Raw genomic sequence first — 20,085 nt, 5'->3', positions numbered from 1 at the left:
ATCTAAAACCATCAGGAAGCATTATCTGGAATTGGGACAAGCTAGAAGCCTTCCCAATAAGACTGGGATAAAGCAAGGATGTCAATTATCACCACTATTATTGAGTATTGTACTACAAATGCTAGCTATAACAATAAAACAAGAAAAAGAAATGAGGAAAGAAAACTATCATTCTTTGCAGATGATATGCTGGTTTACTTAGAGAACCCTACACAATCAATTAAAAAAATAGTTGAAACAATTAACAACTTTAGCAGATTTGCAGAATATAAAATAAGCCATAAATCATCAGCATTTTGTATATTACTAACAAAATTGAGCAGAAAGATATAGAAAGAGAAGTTCCATTTAAAATAACTGCAGACAATATAAAATACTTGGGAGTCTACCTACCAAGACAAAACCAGGAACACAATTAAAAACCACTTTTCATACAAATAAAAACAGATTAGAATAATTGGAAATTAGAAGAATAAGGAAAAGATAAACTTTTAGATCTATAGATAGGGGAAGAGTTTATGACCAAACAAGTAACTGAGAGGATCACAGAGATAAACAATTTTGAGTATATAAAATGGAAAAGTTTTTTGAAAAAAAAAAAAGCGAATACAGATAAAATTAGAAATGAAACAGTTAGCTGGGGGTAAATTTTTATCGCAAATTTCTCTGAGAAGAGTCTCATATCCAAAAATATTGTGAATAGACTCAAATTTATTTTTGAAAAAGCCATTCCCCAAAAGATAAACTAATCAAAGAATATGAATGTGCAGTTATCTAAGGACAACTATCAATAAACTATAAATAAACATAAACTATCAAAACATATAAACTATCAGTAAACATATAAAAGATGTTCCAAATCACTATTAGACAAAGGCATATAAAAAGAACTTGAGGTTCCACCTCACAATGGTAAAGATGGCAAAAAAAGCAAAATGACATATAATGGAGAGGCTGAAGGAAAACAGGTATATTAAAAGCTATTGGTGATGCTGAGAAATGGTCTAGCCATTCTGGAAATCAACTGGGAGCCATGACCAAAAGCCACTTAACTATGCATACCTTCTAACACTAGTATACCTAAGCCACAAAGAATTCAAAGAGAAGAAACAGGATTTATATGTACAAAAATATTTAGAAGGGCAGTTAGGTGGTGCAGTGAATAGAGGACCAGTCCTGGAGTCAGGAGGACCTGAGTTCAAATCTGGCCTCAGACACTTAACACTTACTAGCTGTGTGACCTTGGACAAATCACTTAACCCCAATTGCCTAGCCTTCCCCCCACCAAAAAAAAAAAATAGAGAGCAGTTCTTTTTGTAGTGACAAAGACCTGGAAACAAAGAGGGAGACCATCAACTAGAGGATGACTAAACACATTGGGATATGGTACCAAAATGGTTATTGCAATATAATGGGATATTATTGTTACATAAGAAATCACAAAAGGCACGGTATCAGACAAATCTGGGAAGGCTTGAATGGTTTGCTATGGAGTACAATGAAAAACAAAACTACAGGAGAAGAGTTTATGCAATAAAAATAAAAACAACTTAGAAATACTTGAGAACTTGGATCAATGTCACTACCTGACAGAATTCCAGAGAAATGATGATGAAACAAGCTACCCTCTTCCTCTTGACAAAGATGACTGGCTAAAGATGCAAAATAAGATATACCTAGTGAAATATTCATTTTGTCTGACTATTTATATTTGTTGCATAGGCTTTGTTCTTTTTTTTTAAATGGAGCTTTAGAGGTGAGAAGAGGTTATTATAGACAGAGTACTTTTTTAAAAATTAAAAAAAAGGAAGAAAAGAGTCACATCTTTTCCAAAAATACACACTACATAACAGAAGGAAGCCCAGAAAGAATCATAGACAAGATAGTTTTGAATGACACATGTTATCTAAGGCCAATGAATTTATTATTCATTTTTTAAAGAGAGCTGTAGATAACAGAAACCCACAATTTCATGTATACTTTTTCTGTTTTGCCACACATATGGAAATGCCCTCTTTATTAAATGTTAAGTTTAAAATAAAATTTTTAAAAATGAGAACACTGGGGGCAGCTAGGTGGCACAATGAATAGAGCACAAGCCCTGGAGTCAGAAGGACCTGAGTTCAAATCCGGCCTCAGACAAAATGACACAATTACTAGCTGTGTGACTTTGGGCAAGTCACTTAACCCCAATTGCCCTCCAAAAAAAAAATGTGAACACCAGAGAGGGTAACTTTATTTGAACAACTGGAAGAGGGGTATGCAACAATAACACACTCACATTTTAAAATGGGAAGAATTAAAAAAATGTCCCCCCAGAAGGCTAATGGTTTCAAAGGTCAAAGAGGGCATTTTATAAGATAAAAAGTGAACCCAGAGGTGGTTTATTTTGCATTCATAGTCTTAAGAAAATAAAGAAAAGGGAGGGAAAAGGGAATATACTAAGGAAGAAAGAAAGTAAAGGGGAGGGAATCTATTACCTTACTAAATTTGAGTGTTCTAGATGAAAAATATACTAACATGAAGATAGGTAGGAGAGGAGGAACAGAACCTCATTATTATATGAAATATACAAAGGAGTTAAATTCAATAGGAAAATGGTTGGGTATAGGGAGAGAGGAGGGTTTCAAGAAAGGAAAAGATCAGGGAGTAACTAAATACAAGCAAAACAAACTCTAACATTGGGATAAAAAACAGTGATCAAGGTTAGTTGGTAGAAGAAAAGTGTGACAGGTGAGCAGAAACAGATAGCTTCAATTATATTTGACTTATGTATTTTTTCTCTTATGTCTATTTTTATTTTACATCATTCATTTCTACAAGATTTTGAGTTACACATTTTCTCCCCATCTTTCTCCTACCCACCAGCCCAAAACAGTGATCCCACTGTATACCCCCTCCCCTAATCTGCTCTCTCCTATATCCTGCCCCATCTCCCCTCTGACTTTCCAGTAGGGCAAGATGGATCTCTATACCACAGTGCCTGTATATCTTATTTCCCAATTGCACATAAAAAAAAAATTGTATGTATATATATATATATGTGTGTGTGTATACACATGTATATACATATATATGTATACACACACATATATATACACACATATATACGTATATATTTTAAACATTTGATTTTAAAACTTTGGATTCCAGATTCTTTCCCTTCCTCCCTCATCACCCACCCTTACAGGGAAGATAAGCAATTCAATATAGGTTGTACATATGTAGCTATGCAAAATATTCTCATAGTGGATATATTGTAAAAGACTGACTATATTTCCCTCCATCCTATCCCTCCCACCACTTGCTCTGTTCTCTACTTTGACCCTGTCCCTTTTCTTTTCTCTTTTTCTTTCTTTTTTTTTTTTTTTTAAAGCAATTGGGGTTAAGTAACTTGCTCAAGGTTACATAGCCAGGTATTTCTGGGTGGGTGCTAAGTGTCTGAGCCCGGATTCGATCCCAGGTCATCCCGACTCTGGGGCCAGTGCTCTTATTCACTGTGCTACCTGGCCACCCCTAACCCTGTCCCTTTTCAAAAGTGTGTGCTTCCAACTTCCCTCCCATGCAACTTGCCCTCCCCTCTATCATCCCCCCTCTCATCCCCTTACCCCCTACTCTCCTGTAGGATGAGATACCCTATTTAGTGTATATGTTATTCCCTCCCTAAGCCAAATTCAATGAGAGTAAGGTTGACCCATTCCATTTTGCCTTCCTGTTCTTTCCCTCCATTGTAACAGTTTTCCCTTGCCTCTTCTATATGGGATAATTTATCCCATTCTGTTTCTCCCCATCTCCTCTCATTATATTCCTCTCTCACCTCTCAATTTCACCTTTTAAGTATCATCCCTTTCCTATTCAACTGGTCCTGTGCCCTCTATGTATACATGTACACATACATAAACTCACTTACATATGTATTCATATGCCCATATACCCTCCTATATAGACATATGTATGTATACATATATATATACACACACGTTTATATTCCCTTCAACTATTCTCATACTGAGAAAAGTTTCATAAGTTACACTTATCGCTTTTCCATGTAAGAATGTAAATAGTTCAACTTCGAAAAGTTCCTTATGATTTCTTTTTCATGTTTACCTTCTCGTGCTTCTCTTGCTTCTTGTATCTGAATGTCAAATTTTCTATTCAACTCTGGCTTTTTCATCAAGAATGCTTGAAAGTGCTCTATTCCACTGAATGACCTTATTTTCCCCTGAAACATGATGCTCAGTTTTGCTGGGTAGGTGATTCTTGGTTTTAATCCCAGCTCCTTTGACCTCTGGAATATCATATTACAAGCCCTTCAATCCCTCAATGTAAAAGCTGCCAGATCCCGTGTTATCCTGATTGTGTTTTCGCAATATTCAAATTGTTTCTTCTTGGCTGCTTTTAATATTTTCTCCTTGATCTGGGAGCTCTGGAACCTGGCTATAATATTCCTAGGACTTTTCTTTTTGGGATCTTTTTCAACAAGTGGATTCTTTCAACCTCTATTTTGCCCTCTGATTCTAAAATATCAGGGCAATTTCCTTGAGAATTTCTTGAAAGATGATTTCTAGGTTCTTTTTTTGATCATGGCTTTCAGGTAGTGCAATAATTTTAAAATTACCTCTCCTGGATCTATTTTCCAGGTCAGTAGTTTTTCCAATGAGATATTTCACATTGCCTTCTAGTTTGTCATTCTTTTGGATCTGTTTAATAGTATGTTGATTTCTCATAAAGTCACTATCTTCCATTTGCTCCAATCTAATTCTGAAGGAATGATGCTCTTCAGTGAGCTTTTCAGATTCTTTTTCCATCTGGCAAATTTGGCTATTTAAGCCATTAACAAAAAAATTGGCTTTTTGAGCCTCTTTTGCCATTTGAGTTAGTCTATTTTTAAGGTGTTATTTTCTTCAGTCAGGTTGTTGACTCTCTTTTCATGATTTTCTTGCATCGTTCTCTTTTTTCTTCCCAATTTTTCCTCTACTTCTCTTATCTGGTTTTCAAAATCCTTCTTAAGCTCCTCTATGGCCTGTAACCAATTCATATTTTTCTTGGAAGCTTTTGGTACAGGAGTTCTGACTTTGTTGTCTTCCTCCTGTATGCTTTGATCATTTTTGTCCCCCCAAAAGGAGTCCAAAGTCAAATTGCTGTGCTTGCTTTGCTGCCTCTGCTTGCTCATGTTGCCACTCAATTACTTGACTTCTGAACTTTTTGTTACTGTAGAACTCTACCAGAGAGGAGAGCTTTGTCCCAAATCACTGGGGTTTTCTCAGCTGCCGGAGCTATTAATTTAGTGCCCTCTCAGAAGCCTCCACTGGCTGTGGCACACTGCTCATGCACCCCAGAACCTCCACCCTAGATAGCAGTCAAGATCCAAACAGGTTAAAGCAAAAGTGATTACCCCTCAGACTGGTTGTTTGATCCCCCTACAATCTGCAGGCCAGGAGCTCTGAAGCAGCCACGGGGCAGCTGCCACTATGCCTCAGCTGCTTCTCACCCTGGGGGCAGAGGCCAGACAGCACTCCTAGACCCCCTGTTCCCAAAGTTCACTGACCTCTCACTTTGTCTTTGGCATTTATGGGTTGATAATTCTGGAAACCGCCACAGCTGCAGCTGATCCACTCTCCTGAAATCTCTACCCGTGGCTGGTCAGGTTGCCCTAGGGTTAAAACCACAGACTCATGCAGGGCTGGGCTCTGCTCCCAGCATGCTGTGATCGACCCTTCCTGCCAGTCTGTCTTCAGTGGAAGGTTTGTTTCTTTCTGTCACTTTGTGAGTTCTGTAGCCCTATAGTTTGTTTAGAGTCATTTTTCATAGGTATTTGAGGTAGTTATGGGGGGAGCCCAGGGAGTCTTCCTGCTTCTATGCCACCATCTTGGTTTTTCCCCTATAGATGACTATAATAAAATGCTAGATAAGCATTTTAAGTTTTACAAAGTTAAATATACATGTTATCTCATTTGATCCTCAACATTCCTTCTTCAAATATTTCTAAAACATCTGTTATTTAACTAGTGTGGATGCTCTGCCCATCAATACATCCCCCTCTATGTATGTGCAGAGTTTTCATGAAGATATAAAATACATTACTTGGTGCATAACCTTTCAGAGATGAGTCTCTCTTGACTTAGCTACACAAGCAATTTAATAGAGCATTGAGTTAAATATAATTAGCTTAGGTTTCACTAAGCAAAAGAACATAGTTCTTTTAAGATGATAACTGAAAATGTTCTCCATTTCATTTATCAAAATCTACTGATATTCATGGCTTCTGAATAGTTAGAAGTTTATTTAAGAAAAGACACAGAAAAAATTAAGTATAGTTGACCTATACACACTATACTTAATGATTACACAGAAATGCACAATTGCATATTTTAAATTTTAGAGCCCTAAAAGATATATAAATCATTGTTTTTGTCCTGCCAGTCTCATTTTCTGCTATCCTATCAAACAGAGGCTGCCTCAAATTTAGCCAGAAGCACAGCTGGTAGGAGAAGGAAAGGAGAGAGAAAGTACTTTAGGTCAGAAACAGCTTTCCAGAAGTTCCTTCTTTATGTACATAACAAAGAAGAAATCCTACAGTGATGCAAATGCCACAGGGTGAAAAACCCAGTGAATTTTGGCAGGACTCTCTCCTTTGAATTGGGTTAACCATTTTCTTGACTATGATAGGCCCCATTAATCCTCTAGAGCACAGACAACTTAAGTGCAGAGTCAGAATAAGCTTTTATTTGAACATGAACTATTGAAAAGAAGCAAGCAACTAGGCTCATCCTTCTTTGATGCTCTTGATCAACCACCCTCTCTACTCTGGATTTTCGTAATATTACCCTTTCTTTGTTCTCTTCCTAACTGTTTGGCAGCTACTACTCACTCAGTCTCTTTTACTGGATCATCAACCATTTCCCCCCCTAAATACTTCAAGGTTCTGCTCTGAGTTTTCTATTCTTTTCTCTCTACAGTCTCTAGAGGTGATCTCATCAACTCCCAGGGGTTCAACTCCTAGACCTAGAAATCCAGCCCTTGTCTCTCTACTGTGCTTCAGTCTCACATTAACAATTGTCTAATGAACATTTCAAACTGGATGTTGCATTTGAAGCCTTTTTGGCACACTCAACTCAATATCTTTCCTGCAAAACCCACCCCTCTTCTATACTTCCTCTTTCTATAAGACCTTCCTTTCAGCCATTCAGGTTTGCAAACTTCATCTTCAACTCTTCACTCTCCCTCATCCATTCATCCATTCAGTTGTCCAGTTTTGTCAATTCTTTCTACACAATATCTAGCATGCGTCCCCTTCACTACACTTACACAGATAACACCCTGGCTACTTCATCACTTCTTATCTTGACTACTATCTAACAGTTTCCTAATGAGCATTCCTGACACGGGGTCTCCAAACCATACTAAGCGATATTGCTAAAGCACAGTTTTAATCATACGACGTCTTTATTCAAGAAATACCAGTGGTTGCCTGTACCTTCTAGAAACAAATACTACTAACTCCTTTGGCATTTAAAGTCTTTCAAATTCAGCCTACTTCTGTAGGCTTTTTATATATTACCTCTCTTCACATACTCACAGAGTAGCCAAACTAGCCTTCTTGTAACTTACAAATGACATTTCATAACTTGCCTCTACTCTTTTGCATGGTCTACTCACTGTGTCTGGAAGATGCTGCTTCTTTCTCTCAGCTCTTGGTATCCCTGGTTTCTATAAAAATTCAGCTCAAGTACCATCTTCTACAAGAGGATTTTCTTTCTGCTCCCTCAAAGCCACTCGTGTACCAGCTCATTACCTCTTATTTACTTTGTCTTTCCTCATATATGTCATAACGTTTGCCCTGATGAAATGTAAACTTTTTCCAGACAAAGTCTGTTTCATTTTTGCTCCTATATTACCAGCATCTAGCACAATGCCTGGCCCAAGAACAGGGGCCTAATTAATACTTGTTGATTAAAAGGAAAGAAAGTCACTTAATGTGACAGAGTTAATCTGCACCTCTATATTTAGAAAATTCTTGCTCAAAAACTTTAATTTCTTATATTTATTTTACTCTTACTGACATTATATAGCAGAAAATCATAAAACATCACAAAATCATCAAAAATCTCAAGGATGACAAAGAGATACAAATGGGCAAATCCTGTTATCAACAATGACTTGTATAATAAATAGTCTGTTCTGTCCTGGAACACTGAAGCATCCAGGAAAACAACACCTAAGCCACTCACTAAAACTAAGACCAAGATGGTGAAGACCAAAGCTAACATGACGGCTTCTGCTCCCTCATTAACACCTTCCTTCACCATCACTGCACCTTCAAGGAAGGGGCTACAGGAGCTCCCTTGCCCCTTTCTGGGACTGGATATAGGGGTCTTCTTCCCCATGGAACTTACTGCCTATCCTGATTCCAATTGCTAGTACTCTACTTCCTCCTCAAATTGCCTTCTATTTACTTCTGTGTACAAATGCTCAGTCCTCAAAGTGAATGTAATACTCCTGAAGGAAGTAACTATTTCATTTTTGTTTTAGCAGGCCCAGTGCTTAACGTACATTATATGCTTAAGGAATATTTGTTCATTAGCACCCACAAAAAGTGAAAAGACCTATTCTAAAGAAAGATTTTGTGTACAATGGACAGATATCCTGTGGATTATTTGTGGGAGGACATGAACAAGAATCCTGCTGGGGAGGTGACATGGGTGGGTTACAATCTGCACTGATGAGAAAAGTACTGACCTTCACAGATTTATGATTTCAAAATATTTCAGAATTTTACATAATTATTTGCTTTACTCACCGCAAACATTTTCATTAACAATTCTTGTTGTTCTTTTATTGTCTGATTTTTAGTGCTTTCTTCATATTCGTAGTTATTTTCAGATAAGTAATCAAGGTGATTATGAAAGATAACTGAACGCCAAAACTGTTCCTTAAGAGAAAAATAAAGTAAATACTTGTTTATCATAAATTAGTAATTTATTTCATTACTTCCTAAGGACATGTCAATTATTTGTCTTTAGATATCAATCTCTAATATATGCTTTCTTAACACCTCCCTTCTAGCAACCTGTTCTTCAAAATAAAGAAACAAAATGCAGGATAGAGAAATCAAGAAATGTTCTAAAAATAAATTGTTTATTCTTTGTCTCCTTAACAATAATGTATTTCATCTGTATTATGTAATTCTGTACAAGTTACTTCGTCATATATTTACCTATTTCTCCAACTAGATTATAAGTTTCCTGATGGCTGGGATCATATCTCCTATTTAAGTTTGTATTTTTCCCTAAAAGTCTACCACCATACAGCGCTCTAGACAAGAGTCCCTAAATCAATGCTTAGTAGCATTGCTTGAACTTCATTATGAAAGTGTCACTGTTATGTGATTGACTGGATAGGGGTCTTCTTCCCCATGGAACTTATTGCCTATACTGATCCCAACACCATAAAAACACCATGGTATCAGAGAGTGCAATATGTTTTCCATTGGCTCACACTTTTATTCAATTAAGCACCTGTCGTGTCTTCAGTCCTGGCTATACAAAGCTAACTGGGAAACAGACCCTGCCTTACCAGGACTTATATTTTAATTCTACTTAAGTAGAAATGCTTCTTAGAATTGAAATTTAAGACACTGTACTTGAGGGGAGAAAGTCAAATACAGTAAGAGCTAGGCTTTAAACTATTACTATCCTCTTTGCTTTAAAATGTTTTTCACAAATAACTTTAAAGCAGACCTATTAAGCAGACCTGTCCCTCTCTAATACTTGAGACATCAATATAACAGGGTATTTTTGTTTGATACATCAGTAAGTTAAACTAAAGGCTAAATCACTTTATACTTCAGCTCCTTATTAAACTGCATCAGGATTTCACTGTATTAAGTTAATGTTCTGAAAACCATACCTGTTTCACTATCAGTATTTAGCAAACATTACTCAACTTTATTTTCACATACCTCCATTTGTCCTTTTTCTGTTGCAATCTGACAATAAGGAAGCTGAAAGGATAATATAGCTACAGCAGGGCGTGGAAGAGTAGGAGGAAAACGAGATCCTTTACAAGGAATGCACCTATTGACAAGGGAAAAGTCTATTACATTATTAAAACCACTAAAATATCAGTTCTCCTTTATGCCTTTTAACAATGAATATTTGATAAATAACAGATTCTATAATGTAAATCAAATTCATTTACCATTAATGTTTGTTTTACACTGGAACTTGTTTGCTTTACCTACAATATGGCAAAGACAAGATACATTTTCCCAATTCTGAAAATCTGTCACTTTTCCTATCACCTCTTAATTAAACAGCAAGCTTGCTAATAATAAGTTCCTAAGTGAAATTAGCTTTCTTAACAATTGCCCAAACAAAGTTATAGGCACTTTGGGGTTCAAAAAAAGCCTTATAGACCTCTCTAAGACCCAATAGATTCATTTGAGAGGGTGCCTCTTCTGTGGACACACTGCTTCCCGCCCTTTTCTGAAAACTTTAATAACACAGGCTTCTGCTCAACTGAGCCCCTTGCTCTCCTCAGACATTAAATAATCTAGCACCTCTCTGCCTATAATATTAATTAACAAGGGGAAAAAACAAATGTACCCTAGTGAAAACTCATACCCTTCCTATAAAACCCATGACCTTCAATATTTTCAGTGAATTGCACTAGAGTAGAGAGACAAAGATCATAGGTGTCTCTCAGACTGACAAAGAAAATATGCAGAGAACTTGAAAGAATCTGGATATGTCAAGTATTGGAATGACCCCCATCCCTCTCCTTGTAATGGCCTGAAGAACACTGCACTTAAGGCTCTGGGTACTAAGACCTTATTATATCCATCCCTCACAATGATTAAGACCCAATGGTACCCTTGGTCCTAAATCTCTCTTTCTTCATTGTTCAGTCTAAAATCCTCCTATTTTCACCCCAAGACATTTCATAACAAACCTTGGCTCTTCCATTGTATGATTAACAATGTAACAAAATAAAAGTCTATTGCAAAACTCCTCAAAGTCCTTCTGGACTAACCTGTTTTATGACTCAAAGGCTACTGTAACTGCCATGAATTCGTATGAACCCACATACATCTAAATGGGTTTTGATCAGCACATTTCATATAATCAAAAATGTTTATTATAATTAATACTAATATGATTTATTAAGTTACAAAACATTCATTCAGCACCAAATGCTATATATTGCTTTAAGCTATACTGCTTAATGACTATAGCACATTACTCCAGATTTCTCTAAAGCCACTGGAAAACTATGGTACAATAATGTAAATACTTTGTGTAGATACCCTGACTTTCATAAAGCTATTTAAGACAAAAACAACACCACAGTAGCAAAGAGTGCAATATGTTTTCCATTGGCTCACACTTTTATTCAATTATGCACCTGTAGTGTACTGTCTTCAGTCCTGGCTATACAAAGCTAACTGGGAAACAGTCCTTGCCTTATAAGGGCTTATATTTTAATTCTACTTAAGTAGAAATGCCTCTTAGAATTGAAATTTAAGACATTGTACTTGAGGGGAGAAAGTCAAATACAGTAAGAGCTAGGCTTTAAACTATTACTATCCTCTTTGCTTTAAAACATTTTTCACAAATAACTTTATTTATTTATTTTTTTAAAGCAATTGGGGTTAAGTAACTTGCTCAAGGTTACACGGCCAGTTATTTCTGGGTGTGGTGCTGAGTATCTGAGCCCGGATTTGATCCCCAGGTCATCCCGACACTGCAGCCGGTGCTCTTACTCGCTGAGCCACCTGGATGCCCCTCACAAATAACTTTAAAGCAGACCTATTAAATAATTTTTTGAAAGTCCAATGTCAGTCATCAAGTATTTAGTGAATGCTTACTAATGTGCCAAGCACTGAGGACACAAAGAAAGGCAAAAACAAAAACTAGACCCTGCTTTTAAGGAACTCATAGTAAAATGGGAGAGAAAACATGTACAAACAAGATAACACAGGAGGAGGAATGAGAGAAAATCAAAGAAAGAAGGCACTAGCAAGATGAAAAAAGTTTTTAAACACTAGCTTTCATCATTATCTTTCTGTAATCTGGTAATGCATAACAGTAACCAAAAAAGTATTCACAGCATTTGACACAATAACTCTACTGCATAACCCAAGAAAACAACCCCAAACAAGCAACAAAATAAAAAAACAAAAAGCAAAAATAGGAAAACAAAAAAAGCAAAAAAGTTTGCACAAACAGGTTCACGGAAGATCTAGTTACAATAAAAAAAAAAGATTCATGTCTTAACAAAATGGGATACTGTGTAGCTGGAATATTTCATTCAATCCATTGAAATTTGTATAAGAATGCTAATTAGAAAAAGGTAATAAGACAGCTATGATTCAGTATGTATATCATATTTTAAAATGTAAAAATGTGAATTAAAGAGAAAATAATTTTATATAATGTAAATAGTTTAATGCTGATTAATTTTATATAAAGTTACTTAAGGTCCTAATGAAAAACAAATAAACTTTTAAAAGAAGAAATAAATAATTCAAATATTTTTATAACAACAAAAATTATTTCTTCCAACAGATGTTCATGAACTGCTACTATTTTAAATGAAACATTGTACTATAATGACTCACATTATAAGAAATTTTTAGAGATGAAAAGGACTTTGAGGTCATCTAAGTCCAACTAACCTTCACACCTAATAAGTGAGAAAATAGATTAAGAAAAGCAAAATGAGCCATCTTAGGAGGTTAATATAAACCTTCTTTTATAAGGTTTTCATGAATTATAATAAAGAATTTTAGATAACTGGTAATGTAACATTTCTTTCTTGAAATAGCAAGAGGAAAAAGAAACTCATGTTGTTACTAAAACATTTTGGGAAGGAAAGAATAATGTGAAGAAATGAACTGAGATTTACTAAACACAAAATTACTTCAAATACCTCCTGTTAAAATACATAATTTACTACCTACTGTATAGAACAAAACCATACATCCTTATTTTAATTGCAGAGGTGCATGTTTACCCTTCTCTTTGGTTTCATGTACAAAGAAGGGACAAGAAATTATGGAAGAAAAAAAAAGTTTGGGTTAATGTTCACATTATTGTATATTAATATATTGATAATATATTACATTATAATATTACATAATATTACATTATAATTTTCAAGAAATATTAAATGAACTTTAAGTAAGGACTAAGGTTAGAGAAAGGATGCATGATTTCATTCATATAGGGAACTTTCAAGATAAGAAAACTTGCTACCAATGCAGGTCAGCTCATTCTCCACAATTTATAGGCTTAGAGAGATTCCTAAGTACTGAGAGGTTAAATAATTTGCCCAGGATCACAATTCAATAACAAGAACAACAGCAATGACAACAATACTAGCTATGGCTCAATGGCACCTGGCTGCAGGTGTGCACCATGCTGCCTCTACTCTTCAGATATTAAGCTTAAAAAAAAAAGTACTCATTTTTATATATGACCATCATATAGACAATGTAGAGAACCGAGTACAACTAGTCAAGAGAGCTTACTTCACCATCAATAAACTACTATAACTATCTGTTACACAGTGACCAAAGGAGATAACTAAAAAGACAAAAAATACTGTCAAGAAAAGTGTTTAAAATGAAACGAGAAAGATTTAACTTAAACGTAAGGAAGAACATTTTTTTAATAATGAGGACAGTTCGGGTTAGTTCTACATAGAATCAGGATGGCTACTGCAGAAAGATGTGGAATTCTCTTCCTTGTTTAAAAAAAGGTCACATGTAGTTACTGCACTGATTATTTTTATTTAACTGTTTTTTACAAGGAAGAGTTAAATCTAATCTGGATTAGGGAGGAGGTTTCCAGAAATAAATGTGATAGAAAGACAAACAATATCAATAAAAAGAAATCTAAATAAAAATAAAAATAAATTTCCCCTATACCAAAAAAAAAAAAGAAATGATCAAGTCACTGTCCTAGACCAGAACTAAACAATGTAATCTTCTAAAGTCTGAGTGAAATACAAAGCAGGTATATATACATACACACACACATATATGTATATATATACATATGTATGTATATGTATATGTATGTATACACACACACAATTTTTGCTTTAATGGAACAAAATGCCAATTACAAACATGGATAGTACCACCCATATTTTATATGCTTATATTTTGAAAATAAGGGAAAATAAACTGTAACATCAATAGGGAAGGGCTGGTATGATACTAAAAACAATAGATTCCTACCACTAAAAAAAGTTACTGATTCTAAAAAAATAAAAATTCAAATTTATTAATTCTGAAAAGGGGCAAGAAAATCTGAAGAGAGGGAATCTAAAAATCTCTAAATAATGCATCCCAGAATATGACCTTCTAAACACTTCCAAGCAAGCATCTAATCTTAAAAAAAAAAAAAATAACCAATCTGGGCACATACTGGTACTTAGAATGATGTTATTTCCTATACTGTTCTCATCTTCACCCCCCACTACCACACACATATTCTGTGATCCAGTAACATAGGTCTCCTTGCTGTTTCTCAAACAAGAGCCTCATTTCATCTCTTAACTCTGAGTATTTTCACTAGCTATTTCCTTTTTTTTTTTCCCCGGGGGGAAGGCAGGGCAACTGGGGTTAAGTGACTTGCCCAAGGTCACATGGCTAGTAAGTGCTAAGTGTCTGAGGACGGATTTGAACTCAGGTCCTCCTGACTCCAGAGTCCATGCTCTATTCACTGCAGCACCTAGCCATCCCATTCATTCGCTATTTCTTGTGCCTGCAATGTTCCCCCTCTTCATCTTCACTTCCTCACTTCTAGTTTCAGATAAAATTTCACTTTCTAAAGGAAGACTTTCCCATTCCATCTTCACTCTAGTGCCTTTAACTTGCTATTTATCCTGCATATAACCTGTTTATACAACTGTTCCCATGTTGTCTCCCCAAACAGACTGTGGGTTCCTTGAGGGCAGGAACTATTTTTCACTTTTCTTTGTATCACCAATACATAGCATAGTGTTTGGCACATAGTAGGCACTTACACTGACTGACATGTTGTATACCATAGAATATAAGAGCAGTTCACTGAGATTAGAGGGTTTTTTTATTTATATATTTAACACCAAATCCAGTGCCGGGCATATAATAGGCACTTAGTAAGTATTTGTCAATTGACTTACATAGTAAGTTTAGGAAGGGATAGTTAAAATTCTTATAAGTTCACAATTTAACTTCTTAGCTTATCTCTTAAGGAGTCAAAAATCTAGGATGCCAAGTAGAATGAGAATATCTTGGTCTCTCATGTTTGCTGAAAAACTAACGAAGACAAGATCAGACTATTCCCTGTGAACAAAGGTTAAATACTAAAACACAAAAATAAAACTGAAGTGAGGTGACATTTGGTTAGAGGAAGAGAAAGGAAGAGAAGGTAATGACATAAAGAAGATACTTAGAACTATCACTCTAAACCACAAAAGGCTTTAGAACCTTCTGTGCTGAGTCACAAAATTTAGAGTCATTTTCTAATAATTAAATAATTAAACAGAACCTTTTCATCACCTATTAGCATTCTTCCTTATATAGCTTCTTAACTACCGTGTTTCCACGATAATAAGACACTGTCTTATTAATTTTTTTGGACAGAAAAACACCAGAGGGCTTATTTTCAGGGGAGGGCTTATTTTAATGAACATTGACAGCAATTTTAATAAACAGATAAATGTGAACCAAAAAATGTACCTTTATTCAATAATGAATTCAATAAAGAACAGGATGACGCGCTCACTGCTGCAGCTCTGATTGGATGCAGCTCGGAGCGCGGTGTGCGTTTCACCCGGGGCAGGGGGGGACGGTGCATACAGAGGGTACCGTAATGTAGCATGTAGCGCAGAGGATCACCTTCACTACAGTAGCAATCTCAATAGGGCTTATTTTCGGGGGAGGGCTTATTTTAGAGGAATCTTACACAGTAAGGGGAGGGCTTATTTTCGGGATAGGTCTTATTATCGGGGAAACACGGTAATTAAATTTTAATTAGAACCAATACCAGAGAGGAATCACAACTAAAATAAGTAAATTTTTATTATTTGCTAGCACCTTTATTAAAAGGAATTTATGGGGCAAAAACTCTCAAAACTAATGGCTATAAAGAAGCTTAGGGTGAGGCGGAGTCAAGATGGCAGAGTAGAAGCAGGACCTCAGTTGGGCTCCGGCTTCCACCTTCCCCAATCCATGTAAAAGGGGACTCTAAACAAACTTTGGAGCCGCAGAACCCATAAAATGACACAGAGAAGCTAACCTCCCGCTGAGGACAGCCTGGCAGGCTGGCCCAGCCCCACACCAAGGCTTTAGCCCCAGGGTGGGCCTGACCAGCTGCCGGCCAGAGGGACTCCAGATCAGCAGCAGCTGTGGCCATTTCCAGATTTATCAACACATAGATGCAAAAGACAAAGTGAGAGGTCAGTGAAGTCTGGACTTTGGGACCCAGAAAGTGGGAATGCGTGGCTTTTGCCCCTGGGGCAAGAAGCCACTGAGACGCCTGGCACAGCCAGCCAGCGCCATGTGGCAGCTTCAGCTCCTGGCCTACAGAGTGTAAGGGGACCAAGCACCAGTCTGAGGGGTAATCGCTCTTGCTTTAACCTGCTTGGATCTGGATTGTGGTCTAGGGTGGAGGTCCTGGGGTGTGTGTCTAGCTTGCCAGAGCGTGTGGAGAACTCAGAGAGGGCACCCATCTAATACCTCCAGCAGCTGAGAAAACCCCAGTGTTTGGGACAAAAGCTCCCCTGTCTGGTGGCAGAGTCCTACTGTGTGGGGCGACATAACCAGGCAAAGGAAACAAAGCAGACAGAAGATTCCAACATTAGACTCCTATTTTGGGGACAAAAAGGAGCAAAGCATGGAACAGGACGAAGACAGTGAAGTCAGAACTCCTGCACCAAAAGCTTCAAAGGAAAATACAAGCTGGTTACAGGCCATAGAAGCAGATAAGAGAAAGTGGAGGAAAAATTGGGAAGAGGAATGAGAACAATGCAAGAAAATTACGAAATGAGAGTCAGCAGCCTGACTGAGGAAAATCACACCTTAAAAAATAGACTAACTCAAATGGCAAATGAGAAGTATGCCTTAAAAAGCTGAATTTGCCAGATGGAAAAAGAATCTCAAAAGCTCAATGAGGAGAATCATTGCTTCAGAATTAGATTGGAGCAAATGGAAGCTAATGACTTTATGAGAAATCAAGATGCTGTTAAACAGATCCAAACAAATGAAAGAATAGAAAGCAATGTGAAATATCTCATGGGAAAAACCACTGACCTGGAAAATAGATCCAGGAGAGATCATTTAAAAATTATTGGACTACCTGAAAGCCATGATCAAAGTAAGAACCTAGAAATCATCCTCCAGGAAATTCTCAAAGAAAACTGCCCTGATGTTTTAGAACCAGAGGGCAAAACAGAGGTTGAAAGAATCTACCAATCATCTCCTGAAAAAGATCCCAAAAAGAAAACTCCTAGGAATATAATGGCCAGGTTCCAGAATTCCCAGATTAAGGAGAGACTATTACAAGCAGCCAGGAAGAAACAATTTGAATATTGTGGAAACACAATCAGAATAACCCAGGATCTGGAAGCTTCTAAACTGAGGGATAAAAGGGCTTGGAATATGATATTCTGGAGGTCAAAGGAGCTGGGATTAAAACCAAGAGTCACCTACCCAGCAAAACTGAGTATCATATTTCAAAGGAAAATATGGTCATTCAGTGGAATAGAGGACTTTCAAGCATTCTTGATGAAAAAACCAGAGTTGAACAGAAAATTTGACATTCAGATACAAGAAGCATGAGAAGGTAAACAGGGAAAATAAATCATAAGGAACTTATCCAAGTTAACATTCCTACATGGAAAAACAATAATTATAATTTATGAAACTTTTCTCAGTAGTTGAAGGGAATACAAATATATATATATATATATGTCTATATATGAGGGTATATGGGCATATGAACACATATGTGAATGTGAGCATATATGTTTACAGGTATACATAGATAGAGGGCACAGGACCAATATAACAGGGAGGGATGATACTTAAAAGGTGAAATTAAGAGGTGAGAGAGGAATATGATGAGAGGAGATGGGGAGAGACAGAATGGGGTAAATTATCTCATATAGAAGAGGCAAGGGAAAATGGTTACAATGGAGGGGAATTATAGGAAGGCAAAAGGGAATGGGTCAACCTTATTCCCATTGAATTTGGCTTGAGGAGGGAATGAAATGCACACTAAATAGGGTATCTCACCCTCCAGGAGAGTAGGGGGGAAAGGGGATGAGAGGGGGGGATGATGGAAGGGAGGGCAGGCTTGGGGGGGAGGGAAGTTGGCAGCGCCCACTTTTGAAAAGGGATGGGATCAAAGTAGAGAATAGAACAAGGGAGAGGTGGGATAGGAGGGAGGGAAATAGTCATTTACAATATATCTACTATGTTATTCTTTTGCATTAGCCACACATGTACAACCTACACTGAATTGCTTATCTTCCCAGTAAGGGTGGGAGACAAGGGAGGAAAGGAATGAATCTGGAAATCAAAGTTTTAAAATCAAATACTCAAATCCATATATACAATTATTAATACTATTTTACATATAATTGGGAAGTAAGATATACAGGCACTGGGGCATAGAGATCCACTGGAAAAGTCGAAAGGGGTGTGGGAGAAAATATGGGAGAGAGCAGACTGGAGGAGGGGATATCCTGTGGGACTGCTATTTTGGGGCGGTGGGTAGGGGAAAAACGGGGAGAAAATTTGTAACTCAAAATCTGGCGGAAATGAATGATGTAAATCAGAAGTTAATAAAGCATTTGTAAAAAAAGAAGCTTAGTGATCATCTATTTATTTCAATTACTTGTGCTAACTATGGCTCCCTATAATGACAGATAATCAAGTAATTTATCTAATCAACAATTCATGATTTAAAAAAAAAAACATCAGAACTGTCTCATATAAGTGGAAGACCACGATGAGTAGAGCCCCTTGCTTCATGGCTGAATTAATATTACAAAAAAATGTGATTGTTACCCTCTGCAAAATAAATATACTTCCTCTCGAATTTCAAATCATCAGTTGAAAATGTCAAACAAAAGTAATAAAATTCTAATCTGGTAAATAAGGGAGGCAAGTATAGTGATTGAATTAGTGAGAATAAGTGATAACAAATACTTACATATTACTTCAAAGTAATTTTTATCAAGGGGTAAAAAAAGATTAGTTTGTAACATTATCTAACATCCTACCTTAGCTGTTGGGGGTTTTCATGGATGCCAACTACCCAGTAGTGATCAGATTTTCCTTTGCAATGTTCTTTTGTATTACATATGGGAGTCCATGTATTGCCAAGTCTTCTGTTTAACATTCGTACAATGCCCTCTGAATCCACATAACAAGGGGTACCTATTTCAAAATTAAAAAATAATTTTGTAACAGATGAAATATAGATGTGGATATTTATTAGGCAAGCAATATATATTTAGGAGACAGGTTTACATTTGAAACTAGAAAAATAAAAGAGGTAAAAAAAAAGCTAATAATTAGATCCTCATTATAAAAAAGTCACATTTAATGACAGATGGTAGTTATTTTCCTATAATAATGACACATACCATGATATATTTCCTAATATCTATTATATATCCTGAAAATACACAGGGGAAAAAATAGTGAAAATTATGCCACCTGCTGGAAGATAATAACCTAGTGCTTTAAATTTTATAAAGCACTTTTTTCATAATAATTCTATAACGTCCATAGTGAAACCACAGGGTGATAAACAGTGCATCGGCTTACAGAAGTAAAGGTGATTTGCTCATAGTCACACATCTAGGAAGTGGCTGGGATGGAACCTGAAGTCATACCTCCTGTCTCTGAGTTTTTCCACTAAAATGTATGGAATATTAAGACTCTCTTGCTAAATACCTAACAACAAAAATTTCTATTTATCTAGTACTTGCTTTATAATTGTCAGACAGGTAATTTATAGAAATGTTTAGAGTCAAACCTTAGAAAAAGCAGATGTTTGGCTTCAGTGTCGCCCCCCC

General features: G+C 36.4%; 1 protein-coding gene across 3 annotated transcripts in view; it reads right to left on the bottom strand.

Annotated features, from left to right (window-relative positions):
• The window catches only part of WDHD1 (WD repeat and HMG-box DNA binding protein 1), an 82,697-nt gene that overhangs the window by 15,489 nt on the left and 47,123 nt on the right, over nucleotides 1-20,085 (bottom strand). For all 3 annotated transcript variants that reach the window (XM_069082330.1, XM_069082332.1, XM_069082331.1), the window contains exons 16-18: nucleotides 19,285-19,441; nucleotides 9,962-10,076; nucleotides 8,801-8,932 (exon numbers count right to left, since the gene is read on the bottom strand). In XM_069082330.1, coding sequence (XP_068938431.1) covers nucleotides 8,801-8,932; nucleotides 9,962-10,076; nucleotides 19,285-19,441 — 404 coding nt within the window. The remainder of the gene's footprint in view (nucleotides 1-8,800; nucleotides 8,933-9,961; nucleotides 10,077-19,284; nucleotides 19,442-20,085) is intronic.

Source organism: Petaurus breviceps, unplaced genomic scaffold (genome assembly GCF_028583685.1).
Source record: "Petaurus breviceps papuanus isolate PSGF00001 unplaced genomic scaffold, PetGlider_PUasm1.0 164, whole genome shotgun sequence".
NCBI classification, from domain to species: domain Eukaryota; kingdom Metazoa; phylum Chordata; class Mammalia; order Diprotodontia; family Petauridae; genus Petaurus; species Petaurus breviceps.
The sequence above is the reverse complement of the archived record's forward strand: the minus strand, read 5'-3'. Positions and strand labels throughout refer to the sequence as shown.